Genomic DNA, 16,537 nt, shown 5'->3' on the forward strand with positions numbered 1-16,537 from the left:
CACTACGGTTCGCAGGACTTCAAAGTGAAAATGAATGGTAGTTCATCGACATGAAGACTTCATATATCTTCGTTTTTTTTTGCTTTTTCTCTCTTTTTTATTTTTTAGGAGACTTGTCTCTTTTCTCCCAGCCCCATTTTGTTGTGAGGCTCACTTGTTTTTTTTTCATTGTCTGAATTTCATGGTGGATTTAGAAAAAAGAAGTCTATTCCATTTATCATTTTCTATCATGGAATCTAAAATCGGTAATTCTGACCTGACAGAATTTGCATAAAACGCTTTTTAGGAATTAGGAATTTTAGGAAGTTGTTTCCCCATATTTTCAGTCAAAGTTCACAAGTAGGATCACATTCACATAGGATAGAGAATGTACTGTATAAGAGAAGTTATGTGAACTTAAAGCTTTATTAGGTTTTATGCAAAGGGGAGAGGGCAAAAGGACTCCAAAACAAACTCAGCAGTAAGTCATGATACTATATCATCATGTTTTGGTAAAGAAGGTCCTAACTCCTAACTACAATTAAGCAGAAATAGAGCAACACTGCAATCCTATTCTTGACCATCTCTCCGATTTAAACATTGTTGTCACTGTGTTTGACTTCTCCGTCATGTTACACTTGACTATTATTAATTAATTGGCTTTTGTGAGCAGAGAGTGGCTGCTTCTGGTTTAGATAACCAAGGTGTTTTAACCAGCAAAATGACAAGTAGATGAACCGATAAACAGTAAGCCGAAAGTGGATGTGTGGAGATGAAGACTTGGTTCTTATTTTTATCTAAAACAGTGACCAATGTAGCACCACTTAAGTGGTGATGAGGTGTTTAAATTTATATTAGAAATGTATTCAATTACGCTTTAGATATTTAGATATTAAGACAAAAAGAAGACAAGAAGAAACTCTTGCGTGTCGATTAAGTGTGATACTGTTGATAAGACTAATCTATTCACTATTTCTTAATACCTCACAATTTGCCATAAAATAAATTATATGATGATAATGTAGCAAATGACAGAAAAAACTATTTTAAGATTGAAAGTTCTACCTGGCATTAAGCTAAAATTGAACATGGCAAGTGTTAAATGTGATAATCATCAAATTTGTAGCCACTACAAAGTCAAATGAGCCATAATAATGCCAGCGCTGCAGCTGCTGCAGCTCTCTTGCACCACGGCAAGGCTTGCCTTTAATCTAGTAATGACTCTGAAATGACACTGCGCTTTAAAAAACTGTGGCGATGAGGCTATAGGTCTCTCTGCCTCCCTCCCCCTCTCTCTCTCTTTGCCCTGGCCCAGGTCCTGCTCTCGCTCTCAAGCTGTTTGATTGGCACATGCTTTCACTTAATGAAGGATAATTACTAAGGAAAACAAGTGGGAGACCACATCTGCTCAGTGTAAAAAGAAGTCCAGGCCTGGTGCAATCTGTCAGACAGGGCTTTCAGGTTGTGTGTGTGAACGTTTTACCCACCTTCAGCGGCCTCCCAGTCCAACACAAACCCACCACGACCCTCCCTCCACCCTGTCCCGACAAGAAGCAGATTAATAGGAATCAGCATGTGGCTGTAAACACTCAGTGGTAAGAGTGTATATCTGTGTGCATTGACACGCATAGGAAATGACCTGGGGTATCTGTCGGGGACAAGCCGGGGGCCACAGCAGGAAGGGCAAAAGGCCAGTGGGGACGATCAACATCAACATCCCAATCAGAGTCCTGCTGCCAGAGCTGTTGTTCCCTAGCTCCCATCGCCACTGTTTTGTTTACTTTCACACAATGCTGTAATGGTAGTAAAATATACAGGTAGCCGCCCTGCTCCCCAGACACCTCCACACACTGCACATAAATCAACTGTGCATGGGATTTACATTGTGCTAAATGGTCTCCTAATGACCTGCCCATGTTTACAGTTAGTTGTCTTGATTATAGTCTAATGCTAGTACAGTAAATCAGAGTTTTATATAGGCCTTGTCATGTTTGAATGGAGTTACTGACAAAAATGTTTTTTCGCGTTTTTAAATAGACGTTAATTAAAAATGACATCTGAATGGATGTGTGTGTTTCAGAAATCATCACTCAACACATCATGATTGCGTTCAGTCAAGACATACTCAAAATTGAATGCACTATTTTCTTGATTAATTTATGCTTGATGCTCCTGACAGCGGTCTTTCAACAAAGGTTATTTTTTACTACTATTTTCTAATACTAATTTGATTTTGAACAGCAGTAGGATCTGGCAATTACATCATAGACCTGAGTAATATGGGATTTTTAGAACAGTAGATATTCACTTAATGGGGATCAATTTGGCTGCTTTCACTTGCTGAAGACTGGCCCATGGAAAGCACAGTTTTAGTTTAACAACATTGCCTCCCACATTTTATAAAGTCGATGTCAGACAATTAACAACTAATCTTCCAACTTGATGAAGAAGTAACTGTACACAATCACATTTTCCATGTATTGAAATTATTTCAAAAGAGAAGTGAGACAGCAGGGTTTATTTGTTTTAACGCTAATGCAGCAAAAAGAAAATGGCTCACATGTAAACTGGAACTGACATTCGACAGCCTTTTAACCTCCCAGCACCCTTACCCCATCTCCTCCATCCCATCCAACCACCTCCATACCACCCACCCACAAGAAGAACAACAGGGTTTTGCTTATTTGCCCTGTGCTGACCCAGTTCTCACTAATTACCCGCGAAGTATACATCAAAGAAGGGGAAATCTACAGATCTGCTGCAACGTGGCAGGATAAGGGAAACCAGGACTATCCCTAACCAAGTCACTACAAGTCATCACTGATATGTGTGTGTGAGCATGTGTGCACAAGGGAAGTGCACACATACCAGCCAATACAAAAGGCAAAGCAGTGAACTTATAAATAGCACGGTCATTGTTTCGACGTGGGTAATTTGGGGTGTCGGAGTTGTTCTGACACCATCAGCTGTGCATGTGTGCGTATTTACATGCGTACACACACACACAACACACACACACACACACACATAAAACCATACATACCATATACGCATGCATCAAAGCACAAATGAAAATATAAACAAATGTGGAAAAAGTAGTTAAATGAGTGTTCACACTCTCTCTCTCTATCTCCTTCTCTGTCGCTCACACACACACACGCATGTGCAGATATACAGGTATGCTAGGGCAGGGGCAAAGGGGATGGTTTGCTTTCTTATGACACAGGCTATTACCAAATTGAGCTGGCAGGTAATTCTTAGACAAATAAATGCCAGCAGGTTTAACACAAGGAGAGGTCTTAAGGGTGCTGACTTGAGCAATGACAGGAATTCTTTTGCTTCTTTTGACAGGAAGCCTATTATTCCCACTGCTTTATTTTTCCAGGCCAGTTTTAAAAAACTGATCTCTCCGATACTTTTTCATCGCCATCAAAAATCGGTCTTTCCTCATCTGAATTACTGTTGCTCTTAGCTCACTTTTGGTTGTACGTCTTTTCACTCCCAGACAATAGACAGTAGAAGAGACTATAGGTTGACTTTTGATCAGCTTCTTTCACCGACTCCTTTTCAATTAATTTCAAGGGTACTTAGGTGACCATTTTTACAAGGGCTTTTCCGTATACAAACCTTGATGTTAATAACTACAATTAAGCCTCTGTCTGTAAAAATGTCTCCCTTCAAGTAGGTGAAACATACATTGTTATGAAAAGTGCATCAGAGCTCTAATGTTAATGTTGTTCAAACTTTAAAAAAAATAAATAAAAATACAGCAAAAGATGAAAAGACAAAAGGGAAAAAATAAGTACAAGTTGAGACAAAACACACTATAAATACACTACTTAAAAAAGCTGTGCTACATCCTCATTATAAGTGCCATCTCAGAGAAGCGTGGTGGGAGTCAGCGCTGACCTTGGTATCCCGTTTGAATATTGTTTTAATGCCGCAGCTGGTAATTGAGGATGCAATGCAAACAGTGGACTCTTTTTCAAAGGGAAAGTTATTTTCTCAGGCAATGGGAATGCAAACAATCATGTCGTGCATTTATTTGTTTGTTTTTCAACCCCACCTCATAATTATCCAAGACACTAATTAAAATATGGATTTATAAATAAATCTCCATGATTTTACCTATGACTACATTAACTTAAAAGTTTTCATCATCATTGCAGTGTTTTTTTTAATTCTATAAGCAAATACTTGAGCAGATTTGTGTTGTCTTAAACCTTATTTGTAATAATCTTATTTAACTTTGAATTTTACGTGTAATTATTTTGTGCGTAACTTAAGGACACAATTACTGTGAAATAATATTTGTATGTATGAGAAACATTAATTATAAGAGAATTTATTTCAAGTCCTGCATTTTAAATTTTTTATATTTAAGCATTCAAAAAGTCATTATTAGTGTCCAAAATGTGAGTATATAAAGTACTTCATCAAATTTAGTGTAATTTTACTTGCCAAGGATTAACATCCTTACTATGTCCTCCTAATGAGTTTGTCAGGGTAATAGTCACCTCTGAAATCTTGATGTCAGCTAAAACATGTCTTTGCTTTTAGTAATGATATCACTCAGACTAGAACACAATGTCCAGATTTACTTTTAATCCGAGTACATCCAGTGAACTCCACTCCACATGGAGGGATCCTTGTTGTTTTAACTTGTGGGTGATGTGCGATACAGCCGACTCCAAGGTCAAGGGATTATGGGTCCTGCTTTGTGGAAAAATCAAAAATGAAAAACATTTCCCTCCATAATCTGGCCAGTGAGAGGTTTGCCATGTGTGCATGTGCATGCTCCCGCTTTTGTCCCTATACGTGTATGTATGCCTGTGCAGCATGTGAGTAGACGGCAAGGAATGGCAGTACAACCAAGGTTGTGCCAAAAACTAACCTTTTCTCTTTGTGAGATCATTTTACTTACAGTAATCCACAGTATACTACCCGAATTACCTGTGTACACAAAATCTAGTGGACTTTTACATCAAAAGTCTCGCCTTTGAAAGTCTTCTGAACATCTAAGAAAAAATCAAAAACCTTCTTTTTCCTCAAGATTTTAGTACTAGGTATCAGTATCATTAAGACCTATTAATAATCATGATTATTTTTGTTATATCTGTCTTTTGTTTAATTTTTCTGTTATTATTAATCTTTGGCTTGCTGGCATATTCCTCCTATCAATGTGTTGGGTTACCCTGTTTTTTAGCAGCTGCTTACCATAAAATAATTAATAAAAATTAAAGGGAAAACATTTTTTATAACATTGCTGTGTCTCAGTGTATCATGTCCAGGTCTAAATGCAGTTTGGCTTTTCCACCCTGTCAGCAATGACACTGTGGGGGGATTTCTTGTAATTTATGAGCATGAAATACATCAGATAAAAAAACACTAACCATTGGGTGAGTTTTATCTACTGCAGCTCATTTAGAGACAGTATTAATATCAAACCTTAAAACTTTGGACAGCCTCAGCCTAGCAACAAGGCACAGCAGGAAAAAAGAAATAGAGGGGAAGTGGGAAAGGAAAAATGTGGCTTTGAATGGGCCGGTTGTGTAGGTCCAAATGAGTGGACTGACTAGGAAAACTGGATCCAAGTTCTGCTGTTTTTGTTTCTTCTGCCAAATGAGAAATTAAAATAACTCCTAACTCCTTGGTCTGTGTGGGGTGTGGGTAATGGTGACAAGTGGTTACACACACACTGTACAGACATGCAAACACACATTTACAATACTTATGAGGGCAATACATAAACAATTCAAGCTGGTCTGCACAAGATTATGAGCACAGGGACACACAGACACACTAAGTCCACCATTACCACTTGGAAGCTTTTGGCTTCTGCTCAGCACGACCCAGCCAAAAACTCTTTTAATCCACTGGTTTATTCTCTGCTTTTGCTCTACAAAATGTTGGCAGTTTATTCCTACCTGGTCAATTTAACACTGACTTCTTTCTAATTCTGTATTGGACAGAATAGGGTTAGAATGATAGAAATTATCATTTCTTGGGGAAATATTTTTGATGCACCAGCTTTTTAGGATGCACGAATCGCACTGCTACAAGTCAACAGCAACAGCAAATCACACCTGATTAATAAGTGACAGTGTTAGGCAAAACAGAGACCCCAATATGGATCCACAGTGATTTATTTAGTTTTCTAGTTTAGCAACAAGTATGGAGATGGCTTTACTCCAGCTTTTACGAGAGCCTCAAAACTACAGGTCGACTCAAGGTAATATTAAGGGCACACTTTCTCCCACTTATAGTATATAGGAAAGTTTTCAATATCGCCTACCGCCTGTTAAGGCCTAAATACCTAAATAAGAGCTCCTAATAAAAGTAATCAGGCATCATTCACAGATGTATTGTTATTTTTTTCTCGCTTTGCAAAAACCAAGTAAATAAAATCCTACATCTGATTTGTGAAACATTTGCACATCACTGACTTGTTCTTACGTGAAAATCATTTGGAATCAAGACTGATCTTAAAAACGGAAGCGTGTCAGCATATGTAAATATGTCATTAGCATTAGTAAACACTGTCAAAATCGAATTTGAGTGCAGCAATTAGAGGCATATTAAAACCAACTATGTTGGAACAAAATAATTTGATCTGAACAGTCATTTCTATTACACTGACAGAACATACGCATAAGCGAAAGTATAAAGGAAAATGTTGAAAATACATATATTCATACATATAAAAACATTTACCATGTGTTGCTGACCGTCTGTAAAATTTGCCTTTTACGATACTGTTTTGTTTTGTTTTAATCAGAAATATACTGAAAAAAGAAAAATTAGAAAATAAGCAGAATTAAAAATAAATCTGAGCATATGAACCGCTGCAAGGTCTGGAATATACACATGCTGCTCATTGGAGATTCAACAATTTATCAGGTACAGTATCTAAAAGCAGGTTGACCCACCACATCACAAAAACAATTTCCGCAATACATTTTGGTAGTTTTTAAGTGAAATGTGCTCTAAATCAATAATTATGACCTGAAGTAAAACAATATCACAATATCATCAAAATACAAGTCAACAGGAGTCAATGATTCTATTCCCAGTTTAGCTTAATGCACAAAGCATTGCATTATCACTGCCAGATAGGGGTAAACTAAGACTGATGTACTACCAGGATTTTATTAAAAGTTATTTTTTAGATAGTTTTGTCACTACCTCTGATTTTAATGACCACAGCTTGTTTTCTGTTTTGTTTTTTTTCTTAAGGGGGGGTTAGGCAGTCATTTATATTCCAGTAGTATAAGAACAATTTTATTGTAACTGAGCTACAAAAAAGAAAAATCACTCCTTCTCAAACAATCACTTCCAATGCTGTAAAAGCATAACAAGTCTCCCATATGGCAAAAATCAATAAGCAGAGCAACACTCTATTGGTTATATCTATATTGTGGATACACTCTGATGTCACGCTCTACTAGCCAAGAATGTGAGTGCAAGTGTGTGTTTATGTAAGTAAGTCAGTGCTGCATTTGTTTAAATGGAAACAATATTCAATTTGAATTGAAACTATGCCTCAGATAAAAGGTTACTTTTCCAGTCAAGTGTTCTTTGCATAATTGGGTGTGTAATAAATCTTTGGATGGTCCGATGTGAACTGGTGCCTTATTTGAATCCCCACATACTATACTATAAAAGACCATAATGCGATATGAATGAAACGGCTCAAATGCATTTTTTCATTGATTTCTCTATATATCCACACTGCGTTGACAAAGCACAGGGTTGCCCTCCACAGGCATCAAACAAACATAACAGAAATAAAAGTATACATCCTTGACTAAAATCTTGCCTGCAAAGTTCCTAAAACAAACCACAGGGACTCACTTGTACTCTGAACAACTTGCGGTAGACTGTCGTACCCTAACATTTTCTTTCCGACTTCCTAACTTCCTTCACCCCTCTACTTTGTTTTCTCCCTCTCCCCCTTTCTCTTTCCCCACTGCCTCCTTCTGCAGCTCAAAGTTATTGATAGTTTAAAGTTATGGGCTAATAGTAAGATGGACACTGCATGGCCAGGAGCCTATTATTCCCAGGTAATGGATAGTGAGGGGGTTTTGAATGACATTGCCCAGAGATTGGATGACGAAGGGTGGAGCGATTTATGGGCTACCGAAAGGGCCCCCGCCCCACTTCTCTCTCTCCTTCTCTCTTTCTCTCTCTCTCTCTCACACACACACACACTCACAATGCTATTTATCTCTAGCTTGATAAGGAAGCAGATGAGGCATGCCTGTATTTATGGTGAAGATGTTCATAAAAACTACTGGCTCAGAGTAGGAAGTTAGAATCGACTTAGGGGAACAGCATGTCTGCTCAAAACTCAGTATGCACCTCAATGCTATCCAATGCAATCAAAATAAATAGAATTTTGTGTTTTCGATGTTCTTGGTTGAATTAAAGCATGACTTTTTTTTTAAGCTTTTGCAGTATCTTAAAACCTCCTTAATTTTAAGGATGCATTGATCTGCTGACAAAATCAATGAAATCATTATTTCATACCTTCCTGAAAAACAAGTTGTCGTTTGACTTTCTTATGTTACACCAACGATCAAAACTGAGATTGATGAAAATCCTAATACATTAAAATAACAACATGTCTCTTTTGCTGCATGAATTACAAATGCAAATAAGGTGCTTTCAAAAGGACTTGTAGACTAGTTAGGAAAAAAGCAAAGATGTTCCTTCGATTTCTTCCTGTTTTTTTCTTTGAACAACTTCCACACGTCAGTGATTAAGTGTAGGTTAATTGTAACAGATGCAAATATATCCTAGGTGTTACTATCACTCATACAGAGCATCATCTGTCATCAGTTAGTGAAACAAGTGAAAATCAAAAGTCCTGGCTGCTGAGACAAGTGCAGCAGACATGCATTTATGCCAGGTCTACAGTATGTTTGCCTATAATGGGCTGCTCAGCTCTCTATTGAGAGAAATAACAGCAACTGTAGAGACACTTCAGACAGTGTTGTCAGGATGCAGGGGAAAGAGGAGGAGCAGGGAGGGCATGAGGGAGCGCAATGAAAAAGGCTTGTCAACATTATCTGTTTTATTGATTTAACAGTAAAGGCTTGCCGCTTAAGCTTTATGTTGCTTTGGCTGGCTCCATTGAAAATACAACAGCCGCAAATAAAAAACGATTTCCTAAAAAAAAAAAAAAAAACTTGAGCATTTTTTTCTTTCCGTTTTTTATTTTTATGTCCTGCCTACCAACTCAGGTTTTGCATGCAGTATTGTTATGGTTTCACACATTTCATCATCTTTATGAGTAACCATTATGTTGAGACTATGTACAACTGTGCTCTCCCTCCCAAAGGCATCAATGTCATTGAGGAGGACAAAAGTACTACAGGAAAACAATGGTCTATCGTAAATGCAGAGTCTAATTAACATATTGGATCATTAAGGATAAGGAAATTATGGTCCATATTCCATTTTCAAGAGTCTACAGCTACTGTGTATTTAACCCCAGCAATGATTTGAGCTAAATGTTCTAATCAGCATGCTGACAAGCCAAGACGGTAGACGGAACAACAACTTGAGATTGCGAATGTTTGTGTTGCAGTTTCATTTTTGGAAACCAAATGTTTAGTATGTACCATGTAAACCATCTAAGCTTAGCGTGTCGCCATACCAACATTTACTGATCAGCACTAACCACAAAGTACAACTGAGGCTGATGGGAATTTCATTATTCTTGCAGGTACCTGGTCATAAACTACTGAGTTGTTGAGACATTTCAATCTGAACCGGACATGTCCACCTGCTGGTGGTGCTAAAGCAAAGTCATTAAAATACATCCTCTGGGAGCCATGAATATTTGTCTAAAATTTGCTGTCAATTCATCAAGCTAATTTTTTTACTAAATAAAAATGTTTGACCTGCTGGTCAAGATGTTTCAGTTTGGACTACAGTGGTGAACTGTATCCCATCCCCAGAGTTATGCTGCCAGCACAACTTAAAACTATGGAATGTTTCCTTTCCTGCCGAGGTTTTCTGAGTTTATTTTATCATGTGGGACATATAAAAGTAAACAAGAACAGCACAGATCTTGTAGGTGTGTTATCTGTTGAACAAAATTGCCTGCTACAGCAGGTGTCTGGTTGATCTTATCATTGGAAAATATCCTCACTCACTTAATTAGAAGATATTCTGTCACTATCATAACTAACAGGCAAAGAAAAGAGCACCACTGCAAGTATTAGTAGTATTGGAATTACTACTAATTTTATCAGGGCTGTCAAAGTTAACGCAATAATAATGCGTCAATACAAATTCCCCTTACATTTTTGATGCTCGATTAATGCACGCACTTTATGACCCTCGGCCCGCTCCATAGTTTGGGAAATCAGGAAGCGATGCAGCAGTAACGTTGTGGATGGCAGCAGAAACAAACATCCTTGAGCAGAAATGGATAAAGAAAGGGGTCTGTTGAATGGCAAGTACAACTTCAAAGCCCTGCCAGATGGTTCTCTTGACAAGCACAAAGTTATTTGCATTTACTGTCAATGTGAACTGAGTTACCACCGGAGAACGTTGAGTCTCAAATACCACTTGTTGGCCAAGCACACAGCTGATGCAGAGAGCCGTCCTTTCCCCTTGCCAAAAGCAGTCCATGGTGAATAGTTTGCAACAGAGACGCCTGGACAACTCTACATGTGACAAACTTTCAACAGTGATAGCTAATTGGGTCGCTACAGCTTGCAGGCTGATTAACACTGTTTAGTTGACCATTACAAGTGGAAAGTTGGCCACTACATTGTGTTAGTATTACTAAGGAATGTTACATTCAGGTCAAAATGCCCATCTGTTGTTGCTTGGTGGGCTTGAGTTTGCCATGTTATGCTTTCAGCATATTCTTTGAGCATACAGTACATTTGAGGTTATTCTGGAGGATATTCTGGACAGTATTTGTCATTGTTTTGGATCGATGCAATAATAATAAACATACATTTGCATAAAGTAAGCATATTTGTCCACTCCCATGTTGATAATAGTATTAAAATCTTTAAGGTACATTTAGAACAGATAAAAAAGGTGTGATTTATTTGTGATTAATCACGAGTTAACTATGGACAATCATGCAATTAATCATGATTAAATATTTTAATTGATTGACAGTCCTAAATTTTATACTTTTTTTGGTATTGCCAATATAAAGATTAATAATATTTGACTGAGTGGACAATTCTCCCAAAACACACAGGATTTTGAGCTTTACCCCTTTAATTATAACTATACCCCATGCAGACCACAGAGCAGTAGGGTCAACAGAGTGTGACATTAGAGCAGCTTGGAGCCTGGTAGGGTTGCTGTTGTGTCTTGACCTGTTGAGACTTATCAAAGACACACTATGTAGCTCTATTATGCCAGCACCGCTGGATATCACCAGGGACCTTGTACAGCTTCCCAGAAACCCCATCAACACACATAAACAGAAATGCATATAAAGCACATGTTGAATTGTCTAGGTTATTCTATTTATATAAGGATTTTAAAGGAACTTTCTTGCCCTGTGCAGCATTCATGATCAACGGATGGAATAAGCAGTGAGGGTTGCATGTACAAGAGGTAGCACATAGCAAGGTGTTGGTATTTATTTTTGATTTTTTTTTTAACAGTTTGTTGATTGAATGGCAGGAAATAGGACTGGGCAATATGGCCTTAAAAATAATACACAATATGTTTCTCAATATTTTGAAATCTCCTCAAAAGCACTTGATAAATGCTAGGACTGGGTGACAAAATCATATATTGAAATATTTTAACCATAATATTGTATGGATGACTATTGGTACTTTCACAAAAGTTAAACCCAATTAGTTTTTTGTTTTTTGTTTTTTTGTTTTAACTGAAAACAGGCTGGTAAGTTCAGAAAATAACAAATTTTATTGTAGTGCAGCCTTTAAAACCAGGGAAAGAAGACATTTACTGTATGCCATATTGTGACATGATGATATCCAAAATCTCAGACAATATATAGTCTCACATCACGATAATATAACCTTAATATATTGCCCAGCCCTAGCAGAAATATAGGTGAACAGACAGGTAACAGACCAAGAGAGGGAGGCAGATAGACAAACAAAGACTGCTGTAAGACGGGAGGACAGCTGAGTGAACATAGAAAGACAGCCAGACCGATGCATGAAACAAAATAGAAATCCATATAAAGTGTTAACATGTGAAGCTGTGATGTCGTATAATAAGAGCCAAGAAAAACCTTCCATATTAATTACTGTTGACATGGAAAAAAAAATCTAATTAGATATGAGGCGGAAACACCGAAGAGCTTGCTTAATGATCAGACTGCAGCTAAAACCTCTATTGATTTTCTCGTTAAATATACAGCTCAATTAAAGATACAGCAGATTAAAAGACGACTACAAATCGCAGCGGTGGATCTGGACATGCTGGGGAAGCTGGGTAACATGGGGCTCCTGCTGCAGTGAGAGAATTACATGATTTCCCCCTCACCTTCTACCTCATCACTGCAGTGCAGTGGGTAATGAGGCTACACAGGTATTACTCTTTTTCCATGTGAAAACCAATATTTCTCAAAGTTGTGACCATTTTCAAACACAGGCTGTGATACTCACAGGCACTTGTGACAAAACGACTAGTTGAATTTCAGAAGTAAAAGCATGAAATCAACGCTGATAAGCCACAAACAACATCCATAATGCTGACCTCTGAATAAATACGGCAGAAATAATCAAACAAACAATTCAAATCGCCTTCCTTTGTTAAAATGAAGCACCTGCTTAACACAAGCCAGACCAAGGCTCTTTTTTTCCCTTCCCTGCTTCAGCCTTGTCACTGACAAATAAAAACCTTGACAGTCTGTGTACCCTAACCAAGAGAGAAGGGCAGAATTACAATGTATAATGGAAAACCTTTCTGTTTCTCATTGAAGACAAAAGAAGCAGTTTAAAGTCTATAAACATTTTTTTAAGTTTTAAGTTTAAGTTTTAGCTGTGGAATTATTTCATCTTACATATTTTCTACTTTATTTCAATAGATGGATGGATATTTTTAAAGAATATTTAGGAAGGGATGTTTGAGTTGTGTTTCTCAAAATAATTGTAGCACATCATGCTTGGATTTCTGTATTTCAAAAGCCCAGTCAGTCATTTTTGACTATCTAAATAAATATAGTAGATACAGTATATACCACCCTAATGTTTAAATTTCGATCACAGATTGTGTCCTATGTGTTATATATAACATATTTTATTTTATTTAAACCTTTTTGTAATGGGGCAATCTAATTTTTCAAGGTTGTTTATTTAACCATCAAGTTTCAAGATCAACAGTTAATGATAGCAACATCTGTGAAAGTATGTACCTGCAGGGAGTTAAGGAGGATGAAGATGTAGGCCATGACAATGGAGAAAGGCACCAATACGCCACAAAGCCATGTCAATCCGAGGATGGGCAGCAACACCAACACTGCTTTCACTGCAGCCCTGTACAAATATGCAAACAAAATTATAATAAAGCACACGTGCACACGCCATAAAGACTCAAACTGGTTGACTGGCTGACTGAGCTGAACTTACACCTCAACAGATAACATTATTTAAAGTATTCCCTTAAAAATCCTCCTTCGTTCCTGATCATCCCGTGCTTAATTCTGAGTTTCTAAACTTCTCAGTTCTTTTAGAACAAAACTGGGCGGCTTTGGCAGACTGGTTCTTCCATATACAACACTGCGGCTGGGAAGGCTCATGGGGTGACAACTTCCCACCTTAAATCTGCCTTAATTCTGTTTAGAGTGGAATTATCTTCCTGCTCAGGTGACCACCAAACCGCACCAGCTGTGTGTGTGTGTTCATGTGTGTGTGACATGGCAGGCGGCGAGCCCTAGTTTATTCAGCGGAGGAATGTGTTTGAGTTTCCGCGACGGCTGCCACCCAGGGGTGCCAAACAGTTCAAGGCCTGCTTTTAAAACCTTCATAAAGCACCTACTGTGAGCCCCGGTGGGCAGAGGTACTGAAAAAAAAAAATACACTTTAACATGATTTTCACTGATAGGATCATATACAGCCCCTGCTGGGAGAAATCTACTGGATCACACACAGCAGGAGCGCACTCTGATGAACGGACACCAGTGCCAAAAAAGGAAGCAAAAGAAAATGGCATCAGCAGGGGGGCTTAACAAGATATTGTTTCATAAAATTGCAATGTAATAAAGGCAAGTTTAGCCACAGTACACTTTATCAAAAGGAGTTACATTTGCCATGAGTTATCTTACAGAAGGTGTAGGCTATCAGATAAAAATCATGCAGTTATTTAGGCTGCTGAAATTACATTTTGGTTACTCTAGAAGCACTGCAAATGACCAATCACAAGCCTCTTATAAAAAAAGAAAAAATACAACAAGCAAACAAATGGTTAGGATTCATATGAAGCATACTGACCTTTACAAAATCATTTTTTGTTTAATTTCATGTCATTGTATAGTTCAAAAACCCCAAATATTGCAGTTTTATATTGTTATATTGTTGCCATTATCCTTCAACCCAAGGCAGCAACGAGCTTGAGATGATTAAATAATTTGTATTAAATAAAAAATATGTAGATATTCTTGCATAAGAAATTCCTCCATCCAAATATCTTAGAGATCATTTTGGAAAATCAATGTCAATTAAGGTCTGATCAATAACATTTTCTTAAAGGACAGTACTGCAAAGTGCTGCTTATTTCAGGGTATAGCTGCTGAGAGATGAGATTTTACAGAGAGATTCAACCTAAAATGTATTCATAATCTTAATAATAAATAATATTAATATCACTAGAAATACTACTGTCCCTGCTTCTATTACTGACAGTCATAATATAATTTAAATCAAACAATCCTAAAACTGCATGTATTTAAGAGTAAGGATAACAAACATTAACTGTTTTAAAGAATTCTATGGCATTTATGCAGTCTTAGTCAGAAATAATCTACTGTGTCAATACACCTGAACTAAACGACATGGCAGGTCAATAACAGCTTTTAAATTCAAATAAGCTCGTACTGGCATCAGAAAACTCTTATCTGAATAATTTGTGTATCTTGTCAACACTGAAAGATGCAAAGACACAAACAAGTGGTTGAAGCTCGAAGCCTGTTAAGAAACACTAATCCAATCAATTCAATATGTATTCCAATATTTTTTTTGAGAAATGAGGCTTAATGTTGTAAAATGAGAAATCCAATATAAAATCTTCCAGCTGCTTTTTATTTGACAACCAGTGACTAAAGGTTGTCTGCTCCGAGGCCTGTAGTCTGGGTGAATAATCTTAAAAAAGAGGACAAATGGTGCCTCCTTGTGGCTTGTACCTTATTTGCTCATAGGTTTGTTCTGCAGGACTGGTGCCCATGGCCAACATGATGGACCTTCTCTTTGCAGTGGAGATGGTGATGACCACAACCCTTGTCAGTACCATGATATTCACCTGTAAAAAATAAAAATAAAAAAGGAAGAATACAGAAATCAGAGGAGGCAAAGGCAAAGTTACAGAGAGGTGAGCACAGAAGAGGCGCACCGAGATGCGAGAGTAAATAAAATATAAATTAAAACACAGAGAAACAAAAAGATTAGATGGAGAAATATACGTGTTGATATATCTATTGGTAAGAGATTGTGAGAGATGAAATGTAACATTAAGGAAAAAGTGACAGTTGTACTTAACCACTGATTTTTTTAAAAATGAAGTACAAAATGGTAGAATGCATCTTGTATTTTGTATTGTAACTGTTCAAATCCAAAAAGACTACATGATAATTTTTAGGATTTAATTTTCTGACCATAATGATGAAGATGACGGGCCCAGCGAAGCCCCAGATAATGCCATTCTGGACACTGAGCCAACAGTAGCCGTCGGCCGAGTATTTGCCTGAGGCTGATGCCAGCGTAATGGTGACTATCAGCACCGGCAGACCTGGAGGGTAGGAGGGGAGAAAAAGAAAAGCAGTGGAGGAGGAGGATAAAAGAGGGGAAAAAATTAGTAAGACATACAGTAGATAATCAGGAAGAGGAAGGAGAGGTTCTACATCAACAGACCACTGTGATGAAAAATGGTAACAAACATCAGGAAAAAGTCTTTCATAAAAGTATTCTATGCTTCCCACAACTATGGTATATAAAAAAATGCAAATCATTTGATTTCTGTCAATCAAAAAGAAAAGAAGATGTAATAAAAAAACAAACAAGGAATCTGACCCTCTGTGGGGTTTTAATCCACAATTTGAGCATATCTATTCCTGGCAAATATATATATATATATATATATATTATATACTATATCCAACAAAATCCTGGACATTCAGAGCAAGTGTGAAAGAGTGATTTGGTTACTGTTAAGCCACTGTACCCCAGCCGATGAGATAGTAATACTTCATGTGTCGGTCCTCGCTTAGGTTGACTGCGACCACCTTGCTCCAGAGCAGCAGACCCTCCACCAGCATCCAAGTAAATGCTGCCATGAAGAAGAGATGGAGCAGTGCTGCCACAAGTGTACATGCCACCTACCAACATGC

General features: G+C 37.6%; 1 protein-coding gene across 3 annotated transcripts in view; it reads right to left on the reverse strand.

Annotated features, from left to right (window-relative positions):
* The window catches only part of LOC311258790 (adhesion G protein-coupled receptor D2), a 97,011-nt gene that overhangs the window by 65,370 nt on the left and 15,104 nt on the right, over positions 1–16,537 (reverse strand). For all 3 annotated transcript variants that reach the window (XM_084355380.1, XM_084355381.1, XM_084355379.1), the window contains 4 exons: positions 16,372–16,525; positions 15,806–15,939; positions 15,338–15,453; positions 13,355–13,475 (listed from right to left, as the gene is read on the reverse strand). In XM_084355380.1, the coding sequence (XP_084211506.1) occupies positions 13,355–13,475; positions 15,338–15,453; positions 15,806–15,939; positions 16,372–16,525 (525 nt within the window). The remainder of the gene's footprint in view (positions 1–13,354; positions 13,476–15,337; positions 15,454–15,805; positions 15,940–16,371; positions 16,526–16,537) is intronic.

Source organism: Pagrus pagrus (assembly GCF_965226575.1).
Source record: "Pagrus pagrus genome assembly, chromosome: 6".
In the NCBI taxonomy this organism is placed as follows: Eukaryota; Metazoa; Chordata; class Actinopteri; order Spariformes; family Sparidae; genus Pagrus; species Pagrus pagrus.